The sequence below is a fragment of the Perissodus microlepis genome, chromosome 16 (genome assembly GCF_051167445.1).
Source record: "Perissodus microlepis isolate ML-2025 ecotype Zambia chromosome 16, ASM5116744v1, whole genome shotgun sequence".
NCBI classification, from domain to species: domain Eukaryota; kingdom Metazoa; phylum Chordata; class Actinopteri; order Cichliformes; family Cichlidae; genus Perissodus; species Perissodus microlepis.
This window is the reverse complement of record NC_140476.1, coordinates 20,857,770-20,874,784: the sequence shown is the minus strand read 5'-3', so window position 1 is coordinate 20,874,784 and position 17,015 is coordinate 20,857,770. Positions and strand designations below refer to the sequence as shown.

General features: G+C 41.7%; 2 protein-coding genes across 2 annotated transcripts; both read left to right on the top strand.

Annotated features, from left to right (window-relative positions):
- Positions 1-714: 714 nt before the first annotated feature.
- On the top strand, positions 715-12,581 carry rev1 (REV1 DNA directed polymerase). Its single transcript, XM_084908065.1, has 22 exons — positions 715-1,298; positions 2,094-2,168; positions 2,709-2,841; positions 3,938-4,106; positions 4,202-4,663; positions 5,176-6,017; positions 6,442-6,540; positions 6,642-6,758; positions 6,846-6,972; positions 7,050-7,178; positions 7,271-7,425; positions 7,511-7,630; positions 7,725-7,945; positions 8,052-8,224; positions 8,350-8,579; positions 8,658-8,848; positions 8,937-9,203; positions 9,517-9,616; positions 9,768-9,973; positions 10,076-10,226; positions 10,347-10,449; positions 10,552-12,581. The coding sequence occupies exons 2-22, from the start codon at positions 2,103-2,105 to the stop codon at positions 10,661-10,663; spliced, it is 4,173 nt and encodes a 1,390-aa protein (XP_084764191.1). The 5' UTR covers positions 715-1,298; positions 2,094-2,102; the 3' UTR covers positions 10,664-12,581.
- Positions 12,582-13,369: 788 nt separating this feature from the next.
- On the top strand, positions 13,370-16,179 carry txndc9 (thioredoxin domain containing 9). Its single transcript, XM_084908059.1, has 5 exons — positions 13,370-13,473; positions 14,275-14,460; positions 14,801-14,919; positions 15,209-15,463; positions 15,553-16,179. The coding sequence occupies exons 2-5, from the start codon at positions 14,287-14,289 to the stop codon at positions 15,665-15,667; spliced, it is 663 nt and encodes a 220-aa protein (XP_084764185.1). The 5' UTR covers positions 13,370-13,473; positions 14,275-14,286; the 3' UTR covers positions 15,668-16,179.
- Positions 16,180-17,015: the final 836 nt, after the last annotated feature.

Genomic DNA, 17,015 nt, shown 5'->3' with positions numbered 1-17,015 from the left:
TCCACATAATTTTGCTCCCTTACACAAAATGTTACCATAGTGGTCTGTTTTTGTTCTACCTCTTTTGGCTGCTCAATATAGGGGTTGCCACAGTGGATCATCTGTCTCCATCTCACCCTGTCCCTAACATCCTCCTCTGTCACAACAACACTCTCCATGTTCTCCAAGAACTTTGTCTGTTGTCTTCCTCATCTCCTCCTGCCTGGCAGCTCCATGTCCAAGATCCTTTGTCCAGTATATCCACTGTGCTTCCCCTGCACATGTCCAAGCCATGCCAGCTTTGCTTTGCATTTGTCTCCAAATCGCTCAACCTGAGCTGTCCTTATGATGTACTCCTTTCTAGTCGTGTCCATCCTGGTCAGTCCCAGTGAAAATCTAGCGTATTCAGCTCGTCTTTTTCGTGTCACCATCTCCAAACTATATACCATAGCATCTCATAAAACTTCCTTTTCACTCTTGTTGCTATCTTTATCTCAAAATTACTCTTGACACTTCTCTCTGTCCATTCCAAACTGCCTGCACTCCTTTCTTTACCTCCCTTGTACACTGTACATTGCTTTGGATGGTTGATCTCAGGTATTTAACCTCATCTACCTTCACTTCATCTGCTTCTTGTAGCTTCACTGTTTCCACAAAGCAGTTTCCTTCTCATTCACACACATGCATTCTGTTTTGTTTGTACTGACTTTCCATCTGCAGAGTATACCTCCACTTGTCCAGGCTCACTACAGATCATGTCATCTGGAAACGTATTGTTCCACGGAGACTCCTGCTTGACCTGTCCGTCGTTATCATTACAAACAAGAAAGGGCTCAGAGCTGATCCCTAATGTAATCCGACCCCCATCTTGACTCTATTTGTCACACCTCATGGCAGCTCTGCACACCCTTGTTCCAGAAAACCATAACAGCCTAGTCGACAACCTTTATTTTGAAAGTTTTGCTACCGGAACTACTTTTGCCTTGCTCATTGGTGCTTGCTGAGAGAGAGAAAAGAAAGCAAAGGGATTCAGGCGGTTGAAATGGAGAGCGAAGGGACTGGGAGGGTGAGTGAAAATGTTCAAGAGACATGGCGTGGCAGCATGACACAATAAAGGGGACCTCGGTTCACCAAAAGGAGTCCTCGGAATAACAGAATCGGGGAGGCGGAGGACTCGATCTGACTGTCTAGAGGATTTTCATCTCGTTTTGCTTTGGTCTTACCTCGTTTAACCCAATCAGTGGGCACACAACGTTTCAGCTGAGCAGTATCTGCAGAGAGAAGTCTGTGGCTAACAACCAAGTCTGACAGGATACAAGGTAAAGCACTTCTCTTTGCGAGCAATCACTCAGGAAGGTTGGTTTGTTTACAGCCGTGGTTATCGCCACACTAAAGTTGCATAGTCTTATAGCGCTGTTTAACGCTGGGTTGCTAATTCTACCAGTATTGTTAGCAAGAGTCTGCAAAACACTCAAACTGTTCCTGATCCTTGATTTATAATACCATTTAGTGGCGTAGCGACATGCATTATTAACCAGCTAAAAACGCTTAGAGTTGCTAGGCTAATGCTAGCCGTCCACCTAGCTCGTACATGGAAGAAGTGACAAAGTGGCACATGGGGCTATGCTGTGACCTATAGCGACTCGTTGTGACCTACCTGTCAACCGCAGAGAACCTGCCCGGGCATGTTCTTTGGCACGGACGGCTTTCCCTTAAAGATGTGCGGCCAGTACCATGGCATCTAAGCTCATTTAACATTGATTCATTTAACTGTTGTTAATATCAGTCATCAACACTGGTTGCATTGTTCCTGCCATTTGGTTTGCACATGGGGAAGTTTTGTAAACAAGAGACATCACTCAGGAAGGACTGACTTTACTGTCACCTGGTGTTTAAAATAACTGCCACACCATCTGAGCAGCATTTATGCCATTTAGGTTAATTTGAGATTGGATAAAAAGCTGTTATGCATCGCAAAGGTAATTTTCTTGTCCTCCTGGATTTAACCATAACCTGTGAAATTAAGTCAGCAGTTTTATTGTGTGCATTTATGATTGTGCATCTCTGACTTGTTCTGTCTTTGTACTGAGGAATTGTCTCTCTTCTGCTTTCAGATACTCAGTATGAGTCGAGATGGTTGGATGAGGAAAAGAGCCAATGCCAGCGATGACAATGGTTGGGGCGAAAGGGTGAGTCTTATTTAACTCAGCTCTGTATGGAATGGAGCTGTGTGTAAGGATAGTCATTTAAAAGGTATTACATGGTTTGTGCATTGTGTGCCTTCCAGCATTAATGGGGACACTAGGAACACCCCATCGCCCTCCCACACACTCATTATAACAGCTAAGAGCTGGATTTAGATCACTAGTTGTCTAATTGGTTAAGACTGGCATTCACATTTATGCTTTATAAGAAGAGTGAGCTCTCCATATAGCAGTCCAATATACAGGCAAGGCAATAATGAAAACTCAAGTAGACAGCAATATATCATAATATCAGTATCTGTGCAGAATAACTGAGTGAGAAAACCTCCAGTGTATGTGTATATATATATGTGTGTGTATGTTTAGATATTGTGTGCAATATTATGACTGTATGTACATATCACATAAAATATTTTAAAATCTTCATAGTTTTTGCTGGTCATGTGCAAACCATAAAAATCTGGTTTGTTAATTGTTTCCTGTTTGTCTTTTTGTTTCTATAACTGCTCTAATTACTGCATGCAGGGCGGCTACATGGCCGCCAAAGTTTCTAAGCTGGACGAGCAGTTTAGACTTGACGCCCCCAGAGAAAAGCAAAAAGAAGGAGCGTGCTCCAGCATCTTCACCGGAGTGGCTATTTATGTCAACGGATACACAGGTAATGCTTTGTAAATATTTATGCAGATTATAAATTTGGTTTGCCTCATTTCTTCAGCTGCTCCAGCATGAAGACCATAAATTCTCTAAGGTTTCTCTCTCAGAGGATTAACTGATGAAAACAGTCTTCTGAATACTGTTTTCTTTCAGAAATTAAAAAAGTACATACAGACTTCTTTGGCATTTTTACTCACACTGATTTATTAGTTTTTTTGGTTTGATTTATAGTTTCATAAATCAGTTTTTGACTGTCTTGATTTGATAACTCAAGGTACTGTTTTTCCACTGTGATCAAATCACAGGTGTTGGGAGATTTTGAGTTTTGTGTCATGTTTATTTTGTAGCTTCATTTAAAGGAAGAAGAGCTTATGAGTTGTACAACTGCAGAATAGGGAGTGAGACATTGTGTGCAGAGAATATCGTGCTGTGACAGTTAAACGCCTACACCCTGTTTCAACGTAAACCAGCTAACGGTTTCTCCTGTTAAGGAGTTGTTATCGAGTTCTATACATGCCACACCTACTAATGTTGTGAAAGCTGTTTGAGTATAAAATAAAGGAGGTACTGACGCCCCGCGCGATTGCTCCGTGACACATCTAGTGCACACGTTAGTGCAGAACAGATCGTGTCGGGGCTTCGCCCATGTACATGCAATATCTTTGAGTCTGTGTTTCTTGCCTCCTAAGAGTTTTCTCCTCACAACAGGTTAGTGTATGCTTGATGTAGTATTGTATTTTGCTTTCATAAAAGCTTTGTAGCTCAAAATCATCATATGAAAAATGATCAAGGGAAAAAAATAACTTGGAAAAACTGAAATAAACATCAGGGTCATCACCTGATGACATCTGCAGCACACTGGAGACTCATCTCACAGGCAAAAGATGCCAAAGTGCAGTAGCTTGGGAGTTTTTATCCACACAGTGACTATGGCTGTGTTAAAATTGCTGGTTTTTGAAGCACTGAGAAATATGACAGTGATGTATCCTGATGAGCTGACAGCTGTCATGATGCACATCAAGATGCTGTCTAAGGTGTTTTTTGCCTTTTAGTACGTTGACATTGTCATTTTTGCCACACTTTCATATTTTTGGGAGCAGATCCCAGTGCAGATGAACTACGCAGACTGATGATGCTGCATGGGGGTCAGTTTCATGTCTACTATTCACGCTCCAAAACCACCCACATCATCGCCACTAACTTGCCTAATAGCAAAATTCAGGAGCTCAAAGGGGAGAAGGTCATCAGGCCAGAGTGGATCACTGACAGGTCTGTTCATTGCCAGTTGATAATGTTTATATTTAATATTTTGTTGTACAATATTAGCTGAAAACCTTGTTTATCTTGTCATTTGTTTAAAACAGTATCAAAGCTGGGCACCTCCTGCCATATCTACAGTACCAGCTGTATGGCAAACACAAAGGCCCGCTCTTCCCTGGCATGACTCTTCGTCAGACCTCAGAGATTCCTGGACCGAGCCATGGGGTGCTTCAATCAAGTGCCCATCTAAAACTAAATCTGCCGCAATGCAAAATTAAACCCCCTGTTCTCAATCATAAGAAGTCTTTATGCAGCGCTCAGAGCACCCCCATCCCCATCCCCGTCCACATCCCCAGCCAATCCCGACCTCAACCTGAGTCCATTCAGCACAGCTCTCCAGCTCGCTTTGTTAACCCCGAACCGAGTCACTCTGCATCCGGCCACCTCATTACAGATCCCAGCCACAGAAGCCCTTTGCACACACACCTGCTGCTTAATCCAAACTCCACAAAGCACCCACACAAGTCTCCGCAGTCTGCTTCCCCACAGGAAGCGGAATTAAAAACGTGAGTATGTAAAGTAAGTAGTTACACTTAAAGTGGACCTCTTATGCATTTTTCCTTATTCATTATTTAGCATCGAAACACTATATTTCAGACATTTGTTCTACTTTCAGACCACTCTGATGTCATAGAGGTGGCCTATCCTTTATAATATGTTTGACACAAGGCTCCTGTTGTGCACACATTCAATGTTCAGATAGTCTTTTTCAGAATGAAGTTTGCTTAAAGGGAGATGAGTTAGCACAACTAATTTCAGATCGTGTAAGATAAATGAGGTTTCATTTGAATTGAGAATCAAGCAACTCTAGTAGACTCAAGTAACACAAATAAGGATCTGAAAATGTGAAAAATAGGTCCACTTTAGGTAATAGCTCAGTAAGTTCTGTAGATTTTTTTTTTTTTTTTTTTTTTAATTAACTTTACATTTTAAGGTTTTGAACAGAAATCTTTAAAGAGCTTGAAGTTTTTTTTAAATGTCATTGATTAAAAAACTCTTCATGTCCTTTTTATCACAGAAATAGAAACTTGCAGACCTCAGTGGATGTGAGCCATTCAAAAATGAATGAAATCCAAGAGTGTAGCAAAGAAGAACCTCATCTCGCTGGGGCCTCAGATGTGAAGGATGCCCCCTTGACCAATGGACACACTCACATTGTTAATGGTGCCTTAAATTCAGAGGACCTGTCCCCTGTTACAAATCAACCATTTTTGATCAACAGCCTGTCCAAATGCAGGGTTAGGAGTTCACCAGATAAACCTCAAAGTCCTTCTGTACAGTTCCAGGCCAAGCCTGACCCCTACGAGTTTCCCCAAAGCCCTCCAAAGCAATCTGACCAGTCCCTTGTCCTCGTGCAGCAATCCAGCTCACAAAGAGCCAATGAGAAAAGACTTAAGCCTCCACCACCAACCTATCAAGAGGCTATAAAAGCCACTGAAAGCCACCTCTTCCCAAAGCAGCTTCAAGCACCCCTTCAGGTCGATATGATTTCTGAAAAGACTCTTTCGCCTGCATCTCGCTCTCTTTCACATTCTCCAGTTCGACTAAACGGAAGTCACCACAACGCCTTTACATCTGACTCTGCCTCCCTCAGCACAAACAATGTAACATTCAAATCTGAACCTCCCATGGACGAGTCATCATCATCCAAGTCTTCAGCACAGCTGCTAGAACATACGGGCAGTTTGATCTCCGAGTTCTACTCTCACTCACGTTTGCACCAGATCTCCACGTGGAGGAGTGGCTTTTCTGAGTACGTCAATGAACTGCACAGCAAACGAAAAGGAGCAGGGGGCGCCAGCCTTCCTGGGAAAGAGCGTTTGAGGAAATCTGTGGCCCAGCGATCTATAGACACTAAAGGTAGAGTTGCTGTGTTTGTTTTCTGTACATTTCTGAAGGCTTCTTTTCTTTATGTTGCCTAAAGACTTTGGACCAGGGATAAAAGATGTGCCCTTGCCTGTTCCAGCTGGGGACCTTGGTTGTATGTCAGTCAAGGTCTAGATCCCCTATAAAGGGAAAAAAAAAAAGCTTAGCAGTATATCATGATTTATAATTCTACAATTACCTTTTTTTTTTTCTTTTTTTTTTTTGCAGTTGTATGACTTGTATGCTTGTATGCTAGAAAACCTGGTATATATTGAGTATAGCAGTGAATACCTTTAATTGGTAGGCCGTCGACATCATTGAGGCACTGCATACATGCACCACAATTGTGCATTAATATTTTATTTAAATCTGAAAAACTGCCCATTGACAATATTTGTATGTATTTGTTATGTGTCAGGTTCATCAGCCCAAGTCAGTGTTAAATCTTGTATTCTCCATGTGGACATGGACTGTTTCTTTGTGTCTGTGGGGATTCGAAATCGACCAGATCTTAAAGGCAAGCCACGTTTTTGTCTGTTTAAATGTGCTATCAGTAATTTAAAAAAAAAATATGGATGTAACACACTCGCTGCTCGTGTTTAAAATTGGTTCTTCCAGGTAAGCCTGTAGCTGTGACCAGTAATCGTGGACAGGGCAGAGGGCCTGTGAGACCAGGAGCTAACCCTCAGCTGGAGATGGAATACTACCAGAAAAAATACACACATCCACAAGCTGGTGAGGTTGTCATAACAGTGGCTTTCACAGGCTTTTACATGTCCAGCCCTTCTGTAACTAAGCGTCCCCTCTCTGTTCACCTTTCAGAGAGCGCAGAGGATGAGATACACACAACTCCTTCACAAGAAAGTCCTGACTCTCGTACCAATGGAGTAGAGCAGGATGCTGTTGCTCTCTCAATGGCAGAGATTGCATCCTGCAGTTATGAGGCCAGGTAACCTATAAAAACAGATCAGGTCTGCCTTAGTTTCGTAACAATAAGAATATGAACATATATTCTTTCTTCCACAGGCAAGCGGGCGTAAGAAACGGCATGTTTTTTGGGAAAGCAAAACAGCTGTGCCCTGCGCTGCAGTCTGTCCCATATGATTTTGAGGCCTATAAAGAGGTGGCCCTCAATATGTATGAGACTCTGGCCAGGTAGAAAAACAGCGCTATCTTTTACTCACACTAATTATGTTTTCCCTTAATTCTTAATATGCATAACTTATTCATGATTTTACTCTTTTCAGTTATACCCATGACATCGAGGCCCTCAGCTGCGATGAAGTGTTGATAGATGGCTCTGCACTGCTAGCTGAAGTGGGCGCCAGCCCTGAAGATCTAGCCAAAGCGGTCAGAGCAGACATCAAGGAGAAAACGGGATGCTGTGCTTCAGTGGGCATGGGTAATTTGTTTGCCTAGTTCGTACTGTAAAATAGATCAAGGCGGCCGCTGCATTTTACAAAGTCTGACTAATCTGGTCTCTTCAGGGTCCAACATCCTTTTGGCTCGGCTGGCGACTCGTAAGGCCAAACCTGACGGCCAGTATTTCCTAAAGTCTGAAGAAGTGGACGATTTTATCAGGGACCTCCCGGTGACAAGCTTGCCTGGTAGGTGTGCAGCACCACCTTCTGGTCAATCCACGGATATCAATTCTGTGTGGTAAAATATTCAGTCAAATGATGGTGATGCTACTTTTTCAAGGTGTTGGGCCTGTTATGGGGAGAAAGCTGGCCCTCATGGGTGTGCGGTCCTGTGGTGACCTCCAACAAGTTTCTCTGTCTAAGCTGCAAAAGAAGTTTGGACCCCGTACTGGACAGACTCTGTTCCGCTTCTGTAGGGGTCTAGACGACCGGCCAGTCCGCTATGAAAAGGAAAGGAAATCCGTCTCTGCTGAGATGAACTACAACATCCGCTTTACTCGGGTTAGACCTGCTGTTTGTCCTTCCTTCTGTGTCATGTGTTCTACTTCAACATGCCAGCTTTTTTTTTTTTTTTCCCCTTCTAATCCTCTTATGTATCGTTCACCAGGTTGATGAGACGGAGTGTTTCCTGACTAATTTGTCCATGGAAGTGCAAAAACGTTTACAAGAAGCAGGTCTGCGGGGTCGAAGAGTCACTCTGAAAGTCATGGTTCGCAAAATTGGAGCGCCACTTGAACCTGCTAAATACGGTGGCCATGGCATATGTGATCATTTAGCCAAGTAAGAAAGAGATCGTTATTCTGTCCTTGTGTGTTACAACTAAATCTTCATATTTTCTCCTCTGTTGTTTATCCTTACCACTGTTTCTTTGTAAGCTTATCTTTATCTGTCTCCCTTTTCATCAGGACCGTGATGCTCGCTCAGTCCACTGACAGTGGTCAGCTAATCGCTGCTGCAGTCATCAAGCTGTTCCACGCCATGAAGGTAGAGGTGCAAGACTTGAGAGGAGTTGGCATTCAGGTTCAGCTTCTTCAGGGACATCAGTCTGCAACACAGGACTGCCGAGGCCTGCGAGGACGCTCCATCAAAGAGATGCTGTTAGGCCAGGGATCGAGTGCCAGATCTAATAACCGAGGCGCGTTCGGTGTTTTTGATTCCGCTTGTCTTCATTGCTGTCTGTAAAAATCACTTACGTCTTGTAATATTATTACAGATGCCGCAGACGCGCTTCAGGAGAAGACTACTTCCTCTACAACAGTCCCAACAGCAAACTCCGCGCCATATCCTTTGTCACCTGCTGAGCCAGTACCCGGAACAAGCAAGGAACAACCAGCGTGCAGACAAACTCCAAAGCATTCTCGGACACGTCTCAACTTCAGTATCGAAGTCCCCTCCCCTTCACAGGTCAGGACTGGAGTGAAATGTCTGACTGGTAAAACAAAACCTAAACAGTAACACGCCTCTAGCAAACTGTCTCCTAATTTTGTCCAAGGTGGATCGTTCTGTGTTGGAGGCCCTGCCTGCAGAGCTGAGAGAACAAGTGGAGCAGTCGTGGACCAGGAGAGATGGGAGGCCAAATAACTGCCATTCCCCTGGTCTGCAGCTTTCCCCTCTCATTTCTCATCCAGTCTCTCCCCCTCGTCCTCCCCTTGCAACCGTACCTGCACTGAATTATCCACCTGTAGGAACGTTGGTCCTGCAGATTCCAAACCAGCCAGAAAGTCCAGGAATTGTACTGGAACTGCCTAACTTCTCACAGGTGTGTATGCTATTACATTTTTTTTTTTTTTTTTTTGTGATGGTTTGCCGGTGGTTTAATTTTACAGTCTAAAGTAGAGAGAAAATCAGGAAAAATTGGAAACTGTAGTTGTACTCCATTCCACAGAAACATGTAGTGCCTTGTAGCAATTTTGCTTATTGGAGCCTTTAAACAGCACAAAGCACTTTTCTCTACTGGAAATGTGCCATGAACACATGAGTTGTGACTGAAGCAGATGGTCCCACAAGTTAAAGAAAACAAAAGCTGGTTTCATTGTTGGTAGTAAGTGAGCTTCCCATCTGTCTGACTGCAGGTCGATCCAGATGTGTTTGCTGCCCTTCCCAAAGAACTACAGGAGGAGCTGAAGGCTGCCTACAGCCGCGCAACCGGTGTCCACCCTCAGGTGAAAATGTGTAAGTCAGCAGATGAATTTCCTGAAGGAGTGCTTTTCTTTTTGGTTGGTCGTTTTTACTTTTTATTTTTTTTAACCCTGATTTTATTATTTGATTTGATTTTGTTTCTTGTTTGTTTTTTGGGTTGTTTTCCCTTCTGGTTTCTCTGCAGTGGAGCAGAAGAATCCACTGCTGCAGCTAAAACAGTCCGGGGCAGGAATCGGCAGTGGTCGTGTAAAGCGTCGCTACAAGAGAAAAAATGCAGTCAGTCCTCTTAAAAAAGGAGCTTCTCCACTCAAGAAGCGTCTAACAACAAACAGCCCAGCCAAAAGCCTGCCACCTACTGGAAAATCACAGGAACCAATAAACATTCGAAAGGCAAGTTTGTCCTCTGCTCTATGCATATGATGCTGCCAACACATGAAAACATATGATTTAGTTGACTTATCTTTAAAAATTGCAACTTCTTTTCATTCCCAGACTGAAAATGGTCCCTCAACATCAGTTTCAAAACCAGAGATCCCACCAGCTGTGGTTAAATTGGCTGCTCGTCCTCCTCCAGCACTGGCAGGAGCCTGTGACTTGACAGACATTAAAACACTACTACGGGAATGGGTTACCACCATAACAGGTATACAGATGTGTTATGATGGCGTTTCCTGTGGTGCTGCTGTTGTTGTTGTTGTTGTTGTTGTTGTTGTTGTTGATTTTTATGGGTTTCCAAAAGTGCATCTTTATCTATTTATTTTAGAACCCATGGAGGAGGACATCTTGCAGGTGGTGAAATATTGCACTGACTTAATTGAGGACAAAGATTTGGAGAAGTTGGATTTGACTATGAAATACATGAAAAGGTTAGTTCAGATTCCTCAATTTAACTGTCTTCCTCTTTCTTTGTTTTCAAGGTTTCACTTGCTTGTTATGCTTGAGCTTTTTTTCCTTTTTTCCCCCTGCAGGCTCATGCAGCAGTCAGTGGAGTCTGTTTGGAGTATGGCTTTTGACTTCATCTTAGACAACGTGCAGGTGGTTTTGCAGCAGACTTACGGCAGCACCCTGAAGATAGCATGAAGAATGACGGGGTGCTCTCCTCGCTACATGCGATCGTTGTAAACAACACTTTTTTGATTTGTTAATTTCACAATACAAATCATGATGTCTAAATTCTGACTTATGAAAGATACAAATAATGGCTACACTTTTATGAGAAAGAGCCATGACAGTATTTTGGACAAAGCGGTTGTTTTTATCACAGAACAATGATGATAGTAGCAGCTTTTTGGAAACTCACTTTCATTCACTCTTATTTTCCTACGACTCATTTTCGTATGCAAGATTTTATTAATGGCAAAAAAAGCATTAAGGGTATCTGTTTTTTGTAGCACTGCAAAACTTTCAGCTGGTATTAGATCGCATGCTCCTGTGGTGACCTGAGCATTAGTGCTGTAGATCTGCTCCAGAGATCTGTTTCCAGAGACAGTTCAGGTTCATTTTGGGTTAGAGAGTCACAGAGAGTCAGATCTGGAGAGTGGGGCAGTTGTGTTAATGTGGCCAAAAAAATGATGTGAGCAGGCAGGTGATTACACATGCCACAGGTCAGTTTTTGTTTTTTGTTTGTTTGTTTGTTTTTGCATGCATCAGGATCTTAACACTGAACCCCACATTCACTGTGCACATAAATGTCCAAAAAGTTAAAAACAAGCGTACTCCTCGTAGCACTCGACGGCTTTCTGGCTCGATACCAACGAAGGCTGCTGTTAGATCTCTGAGTCGTAGCTGGACTCTGAGACAAACAATAACATCCGTTCCATCCAGGCCTGATTTCGAAATGTATTTTTTGTTTTCCTTTTGGGTTTTTCCCCATCTTGAGCGTTAGAATCTGGTATGTTAAATTTTCCTCGCTTGGATACGTGATCATGTTAAAACAAAAAGTATATTTCAGCAGTTTTACAAACCGCTTACCTTGTAGCATTCTTTATACATAAGACATTTTCAGAAATGATTGGAGAATTTTTTGGGGGGGTTTTCCCCATCATTGTTTTATCGGTGCTCTTTGCCACTAGCACTTATCTGTGAAGCATCTACTGCTGCATGCAGCAGTGTCACTTTTTTTTTTTTTTTTCTCGTTTCTTTCCAAAAAAAGAAGTGCCAAACGCTGTTATTATACTGTGTAAATAATGTTTTAAAGATCTTTGTCTAAAGTTTTAAAAGAAAAAAACATGTATGTAGAGAAATTACCTCTTGTATTGTTTACCGGTAGTGGATTCTTAGTAACTGTCTCTAAATTGTAACTCTCTAAATGTTTCTAAATGTTCCGACATGGAAGTCAGAAGCTGGCCAAAGCACTTGAGGTGAGGTTAACTGTTGATTCTCAGTAGCACTCTGATATAGGAGGATGTCGACAGGGGTCATGGCAATCAATGAGTAGCCTATGCATTTCTGTTTTTTCTCACATAACAATGAGATGTCCCTTCAAGACCACGTAACATTAAATAAAGCATTTAGTGTTTATGCTGAACGTGCATAGGAAGAGGCGATCTGATTTTTAACTCTGTCACCCCCAGTGTCTGATTCACACCCTCGAGACACTTTGTACAGCTTGCAGCTGTGTCGCAGTATTTGTGTGAGGTTTGACTTTAACAGCAGATGCAGCTGCTTGACTTGTGATCGCACCATGGAGGATAATTTGCTTGCGGTTAAAATGCGTGTTTTAAAAGATAATTCTGATATGCAAACCAAATCAATCGGTCGGTCATCTTTTGAAACTTGTTGAAATGAATGTAATTTAGAATGTGTGATTCACTTTCAAGACGTTGCTTCTCTTCACCTCTCACGTGTTTCCCGAGGGGAATGGCCAGAAGTTAAAATAAAATAATAATAATAAATTGGCCTGTCTTGTCTAATCTGGCTCGTGCCTGAAGACCTGAAGCTGTGAAACTTGTTTGTAAGTTTTCTAAACCTTGGTAATAAACTGTAAATTCTGTATTCATTTATTTGTCTTTGCCTTTCTATAAACTGGCCTTCAAAAGGACTTTCAGCTGATAGAATATGGTTATGAAAATTATCTTTCAGTGTGTCTGTTGTTATTCCCAGGTCTGACAGTGATGAGCATATAAATATGCTAGACATGTCTGTTAGAGATGTGTATTATTTTGATGCCAAAAAACATTGAATTTAATAACTTATTTTGTATTGTTTAAATGGGATAAAGTTGACAAGCCACACCATTTTTTTTTTCTTTGGGGGTCTAGAGAAGGCATATGATAGGCTGGCAGGAGAGGAACTGTGGTACCTCACTAAAGAGTAAGTGGTAAAGAAGTATGTGAAGGTGGGTGAGGTGTGCAGCAGGAGTGACAGATGGCTTGAAGATGGGGGATTATATGAAGAATTGATGATATCATCAATGAATATATAGGACAAAGTAGGTTGCTTTTGGAGCTGTATAAGCCATGGCAACAGCTTTAATCTTCACATTTCGACTTTATTCTCAAAATAGAATTTCGATCCCTCCCCCCCTCGCCCCTCTTAAAATGCTATTTCAAGTCTTACCTCGAAATTTCGACTTCATTCATGATGTTTTCCATATAAACTACAAATATTCTTCAGATTTACTGCAAACAATATAACAATATATTTTTTCTTTAATACATCAGATGACAACTGAGCTTTTGGGTCGCTATAAACAAAAGCAGCAGTACAGCGTGAAAAATATAACACACACACACAAAATAAATTAATAAATAAAAATTAACCCGTAGTATTTCACGAGTTGCCCGGATGTACTTCCCACGACGTCAGACGGGCCCGCTGTGACGTTGTATCCGCAGAGAAACGTTTCGTGCGCGGGCTGAGGTGTTGACGAGCATCTGTCACTTTACTAGGTAATCATTTAATAGCAGCTTGGTTATACTTTATATTTTCGACAAAACGCAAAGTTGACGTTCATTAAAAAAATAAAAGATCAATAAAACTGTTTCCAAAGCTGTTGCTGTAACGTTTGTTAACAATGGCGGGGCTAATGCTAGCTAGTTAAGATAGCAAGCAAACGCAGACTGAGGGTTTATAGGGAGATTTTTGTTGAACTGCTGGCGTGTAGAAGTACGTGTAGCTACGTTTCTTAGTTTGTATTAGTTAGCTGCAGATACGTAAGAGGTACCCAGTTACGGTCTGTGCCTGTACCAGCTAACTGTAGGCACCACCGGGCAGAAACAAGGTGTGCCCCCCAGCCGTTACTGGCTTTGTCTGCGGCGTTAGGTAGCTAAAAGAGGAGCTCTCGGACCAATTTCTGTGTAAGCAACGTTGCTAACGTTACATTGTTGTACATACTTGATCACACCAGCTCACAGTGTAGGGCTAAAACGGGGTTTTCCCCATTATAAAATTTGGGAACAAAGGCGATGACGAGATTCCTTTCTCTTTATTTTGCGTCTTTGCGCAAAATAAAGCTTATAAATAAGTCGTATGAATAAGTGAACTATTTCCTAGTCGTCATGCGCTCCATCACACTACCTTTGAACTTGTAGCCAGTGCAGTGTGGATGTCACATGACGGATACACATCAGCCACTGACATTTGCAGAAAGCTTGTATCTGTTGATATCGATATTAGGCACTGTGATGTTGTTATTGTTCTGCTGTCTGGTGTCATGTCTCACCATTGTTTATCTGCCCATTTTCAAACAGAGTCAGGCAGCCATGGCTAACCAATCAATGGAAATCATAGCAAAAGTTTTGGAGCAGTCAGCCAAGCTGGTGGAGGAGCAGGTGGATGCCCAGTTGGCCAAGCTGAATGAAATGGATGAAGATGATTTGGAGAGGCTGAAGGAAAGGCGATTAGAGGCACTAAAAAAGGCCCAAAAACAGAAGCAGGTGTGTGGGACAATTTATAATCACTGTAGCATTTTGCTGTGTTAATTTCTTAAAGCAGATAAAATAATTTGAATCACTGAGAAGATTCACTTCTTATCCGCACCATCAGCAGAACTTAGTCTAAAAAATGAAACTTTAGACACTACAATTTGTACTGAAGTCACTCAGTTCTTTGAAGGATCATAATAAAACACCTGGTGTCATGTTTATAGACTGTCTTGCTCTGAAGTTAGGCTACACAGCAATTTGGTCTATTATTCAAACCCTTTAAAGAGTGTTTTCATTGCACTCCACTATAATAGCTTTTCTTGTATTTGTAATCTTTTGTTTTGCTTTTCAGGAGTGGTTGTCTAAAGGTCATGGGGAGTACAGAGACATATCCAGTGAGAAAGACTTTTTCAGTGAAGTGAAAGACAGCAAGAATGTCGTGTGCCATTTCTACAGAAATTCAACCTTCAGGTAAGTCACTAAATGATGCAACAGGACCATGAATTAGAAATGTAATGTAGTCCAAAAAACAAAACAAAGAAGAAGGTAGTTTATAGAAAATTAATATGTTCTGAAAATTAATGAATTTATTTATTAAAATCATCTTTTAAGACAAAATGACATTTCCTACGTGTGAAGTGTGTTTCAGTTATCTTTAACAATCAACATTGTGCCTTGTTTAGCGTCAGTTTTTTTTACTCAGTCGCCGAGGTATTAATCTGTTGATGTCAGACATCTGAACTTGTCGCTCTGTCTTTAGATGTAAGATCCTCGACAAACACTTGGCCATCTTGGCAAAGAAGCACGTTGAGACCAAATTCATCAAACTGAATGCAGAGAAGGCCCCATTTCTGACAGAGAGGCTGCGCATCAAAGTTATTCCGACTCTGGCTTTGCTTATTGATGGAAAAACAAAGGACTATGTGGTCGGATTCACTGACTTGGGAAACACGGACGAGTTCACCACAGAGATGCTCGAATGGAGACTTGGCTGTGCGGACGTTATTAACTACAGGTGAGATGTGCGGTAAAATTCACTAGAGCACCTTATGTGTTGGGAATGAAAACGTTTTATCTAACATGATCCCTTTTTCCTGTTTCTAGTGGCAACCTGAGGGAGCCCCCAACAGCGACACAGAGATCAGGAACAAAGTTCACAAAAGTGGAGAAGAAAACCATCAGAGGGCGAGGTTACGACTCGGATTCTGAAGATGACTGAAGAGGCTTGACAGCTGTCGGGTTTATTCTCTCAGGGCTACCTCATTACTAAAACTCCAGCAGACAGCCCACTTCCTTTTTTTCCTTCTCCTCTTCTATTAGTGACTTAGTAATTTCTATTTTTTTAATTAACGCAATCCACTGATTCATTTTATTTAAAAAGCATGTTTGTTTCAGCCTTATTTAAGGACTTCTCCACCATGATTTATATTGGAATATCTGAGTAATAAAATGTATGGTTCATGAACAAGGGAGCACACTGAGCGACCACTAGCTGTTAGCTGTGTTTTGTTTTTCTTGATTTACAGGTGTAATCATTTATTGTAGACAGCTGTCTCACGCACTTTCCTGTAACCTTTGTACGTCTCGTGTTGGAACCAAGTTCATGGTGCATGTGAGTGCCAAGATCATCTTTGAAGAGCAAAATAAATTTTTACATGACATTTCATGGTAGCATGAGTTTGACCTAACTAATGCAGACTTAATAAAAACAAGAAAAGGATGGAAAAAAAACTGCTTGTGTATTTTTTGTGTTACTTCTTCAGGGTTAGAGGCAGCGTATTTGCAAGAGTTGTATGTTGTCTTTATGGATGGAAATAATACATCCTTAAACTCACTGGATACTTTTGTCTTCAGAACAGTCTAAATTCTTCATAGCATATATTGAACATGGTTCTTGAAATATTCCTCAGAGATTTTGGTCTATATTCACAAGATTACACAGATGCTGCACGTCTATGATGAGAATCTGTCGTTGCACCAGATCACAAAGATGGATTGAGAGGCATTGATGGTAAATGGCCTGTATTTGTATAGCGCTTTTACTAGTCCTGCCTAGGGACCCCAAAGCGCTTTACACACCCAGTCATCCACCCATTCACACACTGGTGGAGGCAAGCTACAGTTGTAGCCACAGCTGCCCTGGGGCAGACTGACATGGTGGTGTCTATTTGCAGTAAAGTCATTGTCATGTTCTTGAAACCAGTTTGAAATATGCTGGAAGCATCAGAAGATTTGTGGACTGTGATCAACAACACTTGGGTAGGTTGTAGTGTTTAAATGATGCTCTGTTGGTACACAACCTTGGAGAAGGTTGTGTTGGAAAATCCCAGAATATAAGCAGTTTCTGAAATACTCAAGACTACACTGTCTGGCATAAACAACTATGGCACACTCAATCACCTTGAGGCATTCTGATACTGCAGCAGGCTGTAATGACCATGTCTACATGTCTAAATGCATGGAGTTGCTGCCATGTGATTGGCTGATTAAATATTTGGATTAGCAAGCAGTGTACCATATGTACCTAATGAAGTGGCCAGTATAATTACTGGCAATGTTTTTGTGTG

Excerpts from the sequence above, each read along its gene's own strand:
- rev1 (XM_084908065.1), top strand. The coding sequence starts at position 2,103 with ATGAGTCGAGATGGTTGGATGAGGAAAAGAGCCAATGCCAGCGATGAC. Across the intron at positions 8,225-8,349 it reads ATATGTGATCATTTAGCCAA|GACCGTGATGCTCGCTCAGT; the intron begins GTAAGAAAGAGA and ends CCTTTTCATCAG. Across the intron at positions 9,974-10,075 it reads AACCAATAAACATTCGAAAG|ACTGAAAATGGTCCCTCAAC; the intron begins GCAAGTTTGTCC and ends TTTCATTCCCAG.
- txndc9 (XM_084908059.1), top strand. The coding sequence starts at position 14,287 with ATGGCTAACCAATCAATGGAAATCATAGCAAAAGTTTTGGAGCAGTCA. Across the intron at positions 14,461-14,800 it reads AGGCCCAAAAACAGAAGCAG|GAGTGGTTGTCTAAAGGTCA; the intron begins GTGTGTGGGACA and ends TTTGCTTTTCAG. Across the intron at positions 14,920-15,208 it reads TACAGAAATTCAACCTTCAG|ATGTAAGATCCTCGACAAAC; the intron begins GTAAGTCACTAA and ends CTCTGTCTTTAG.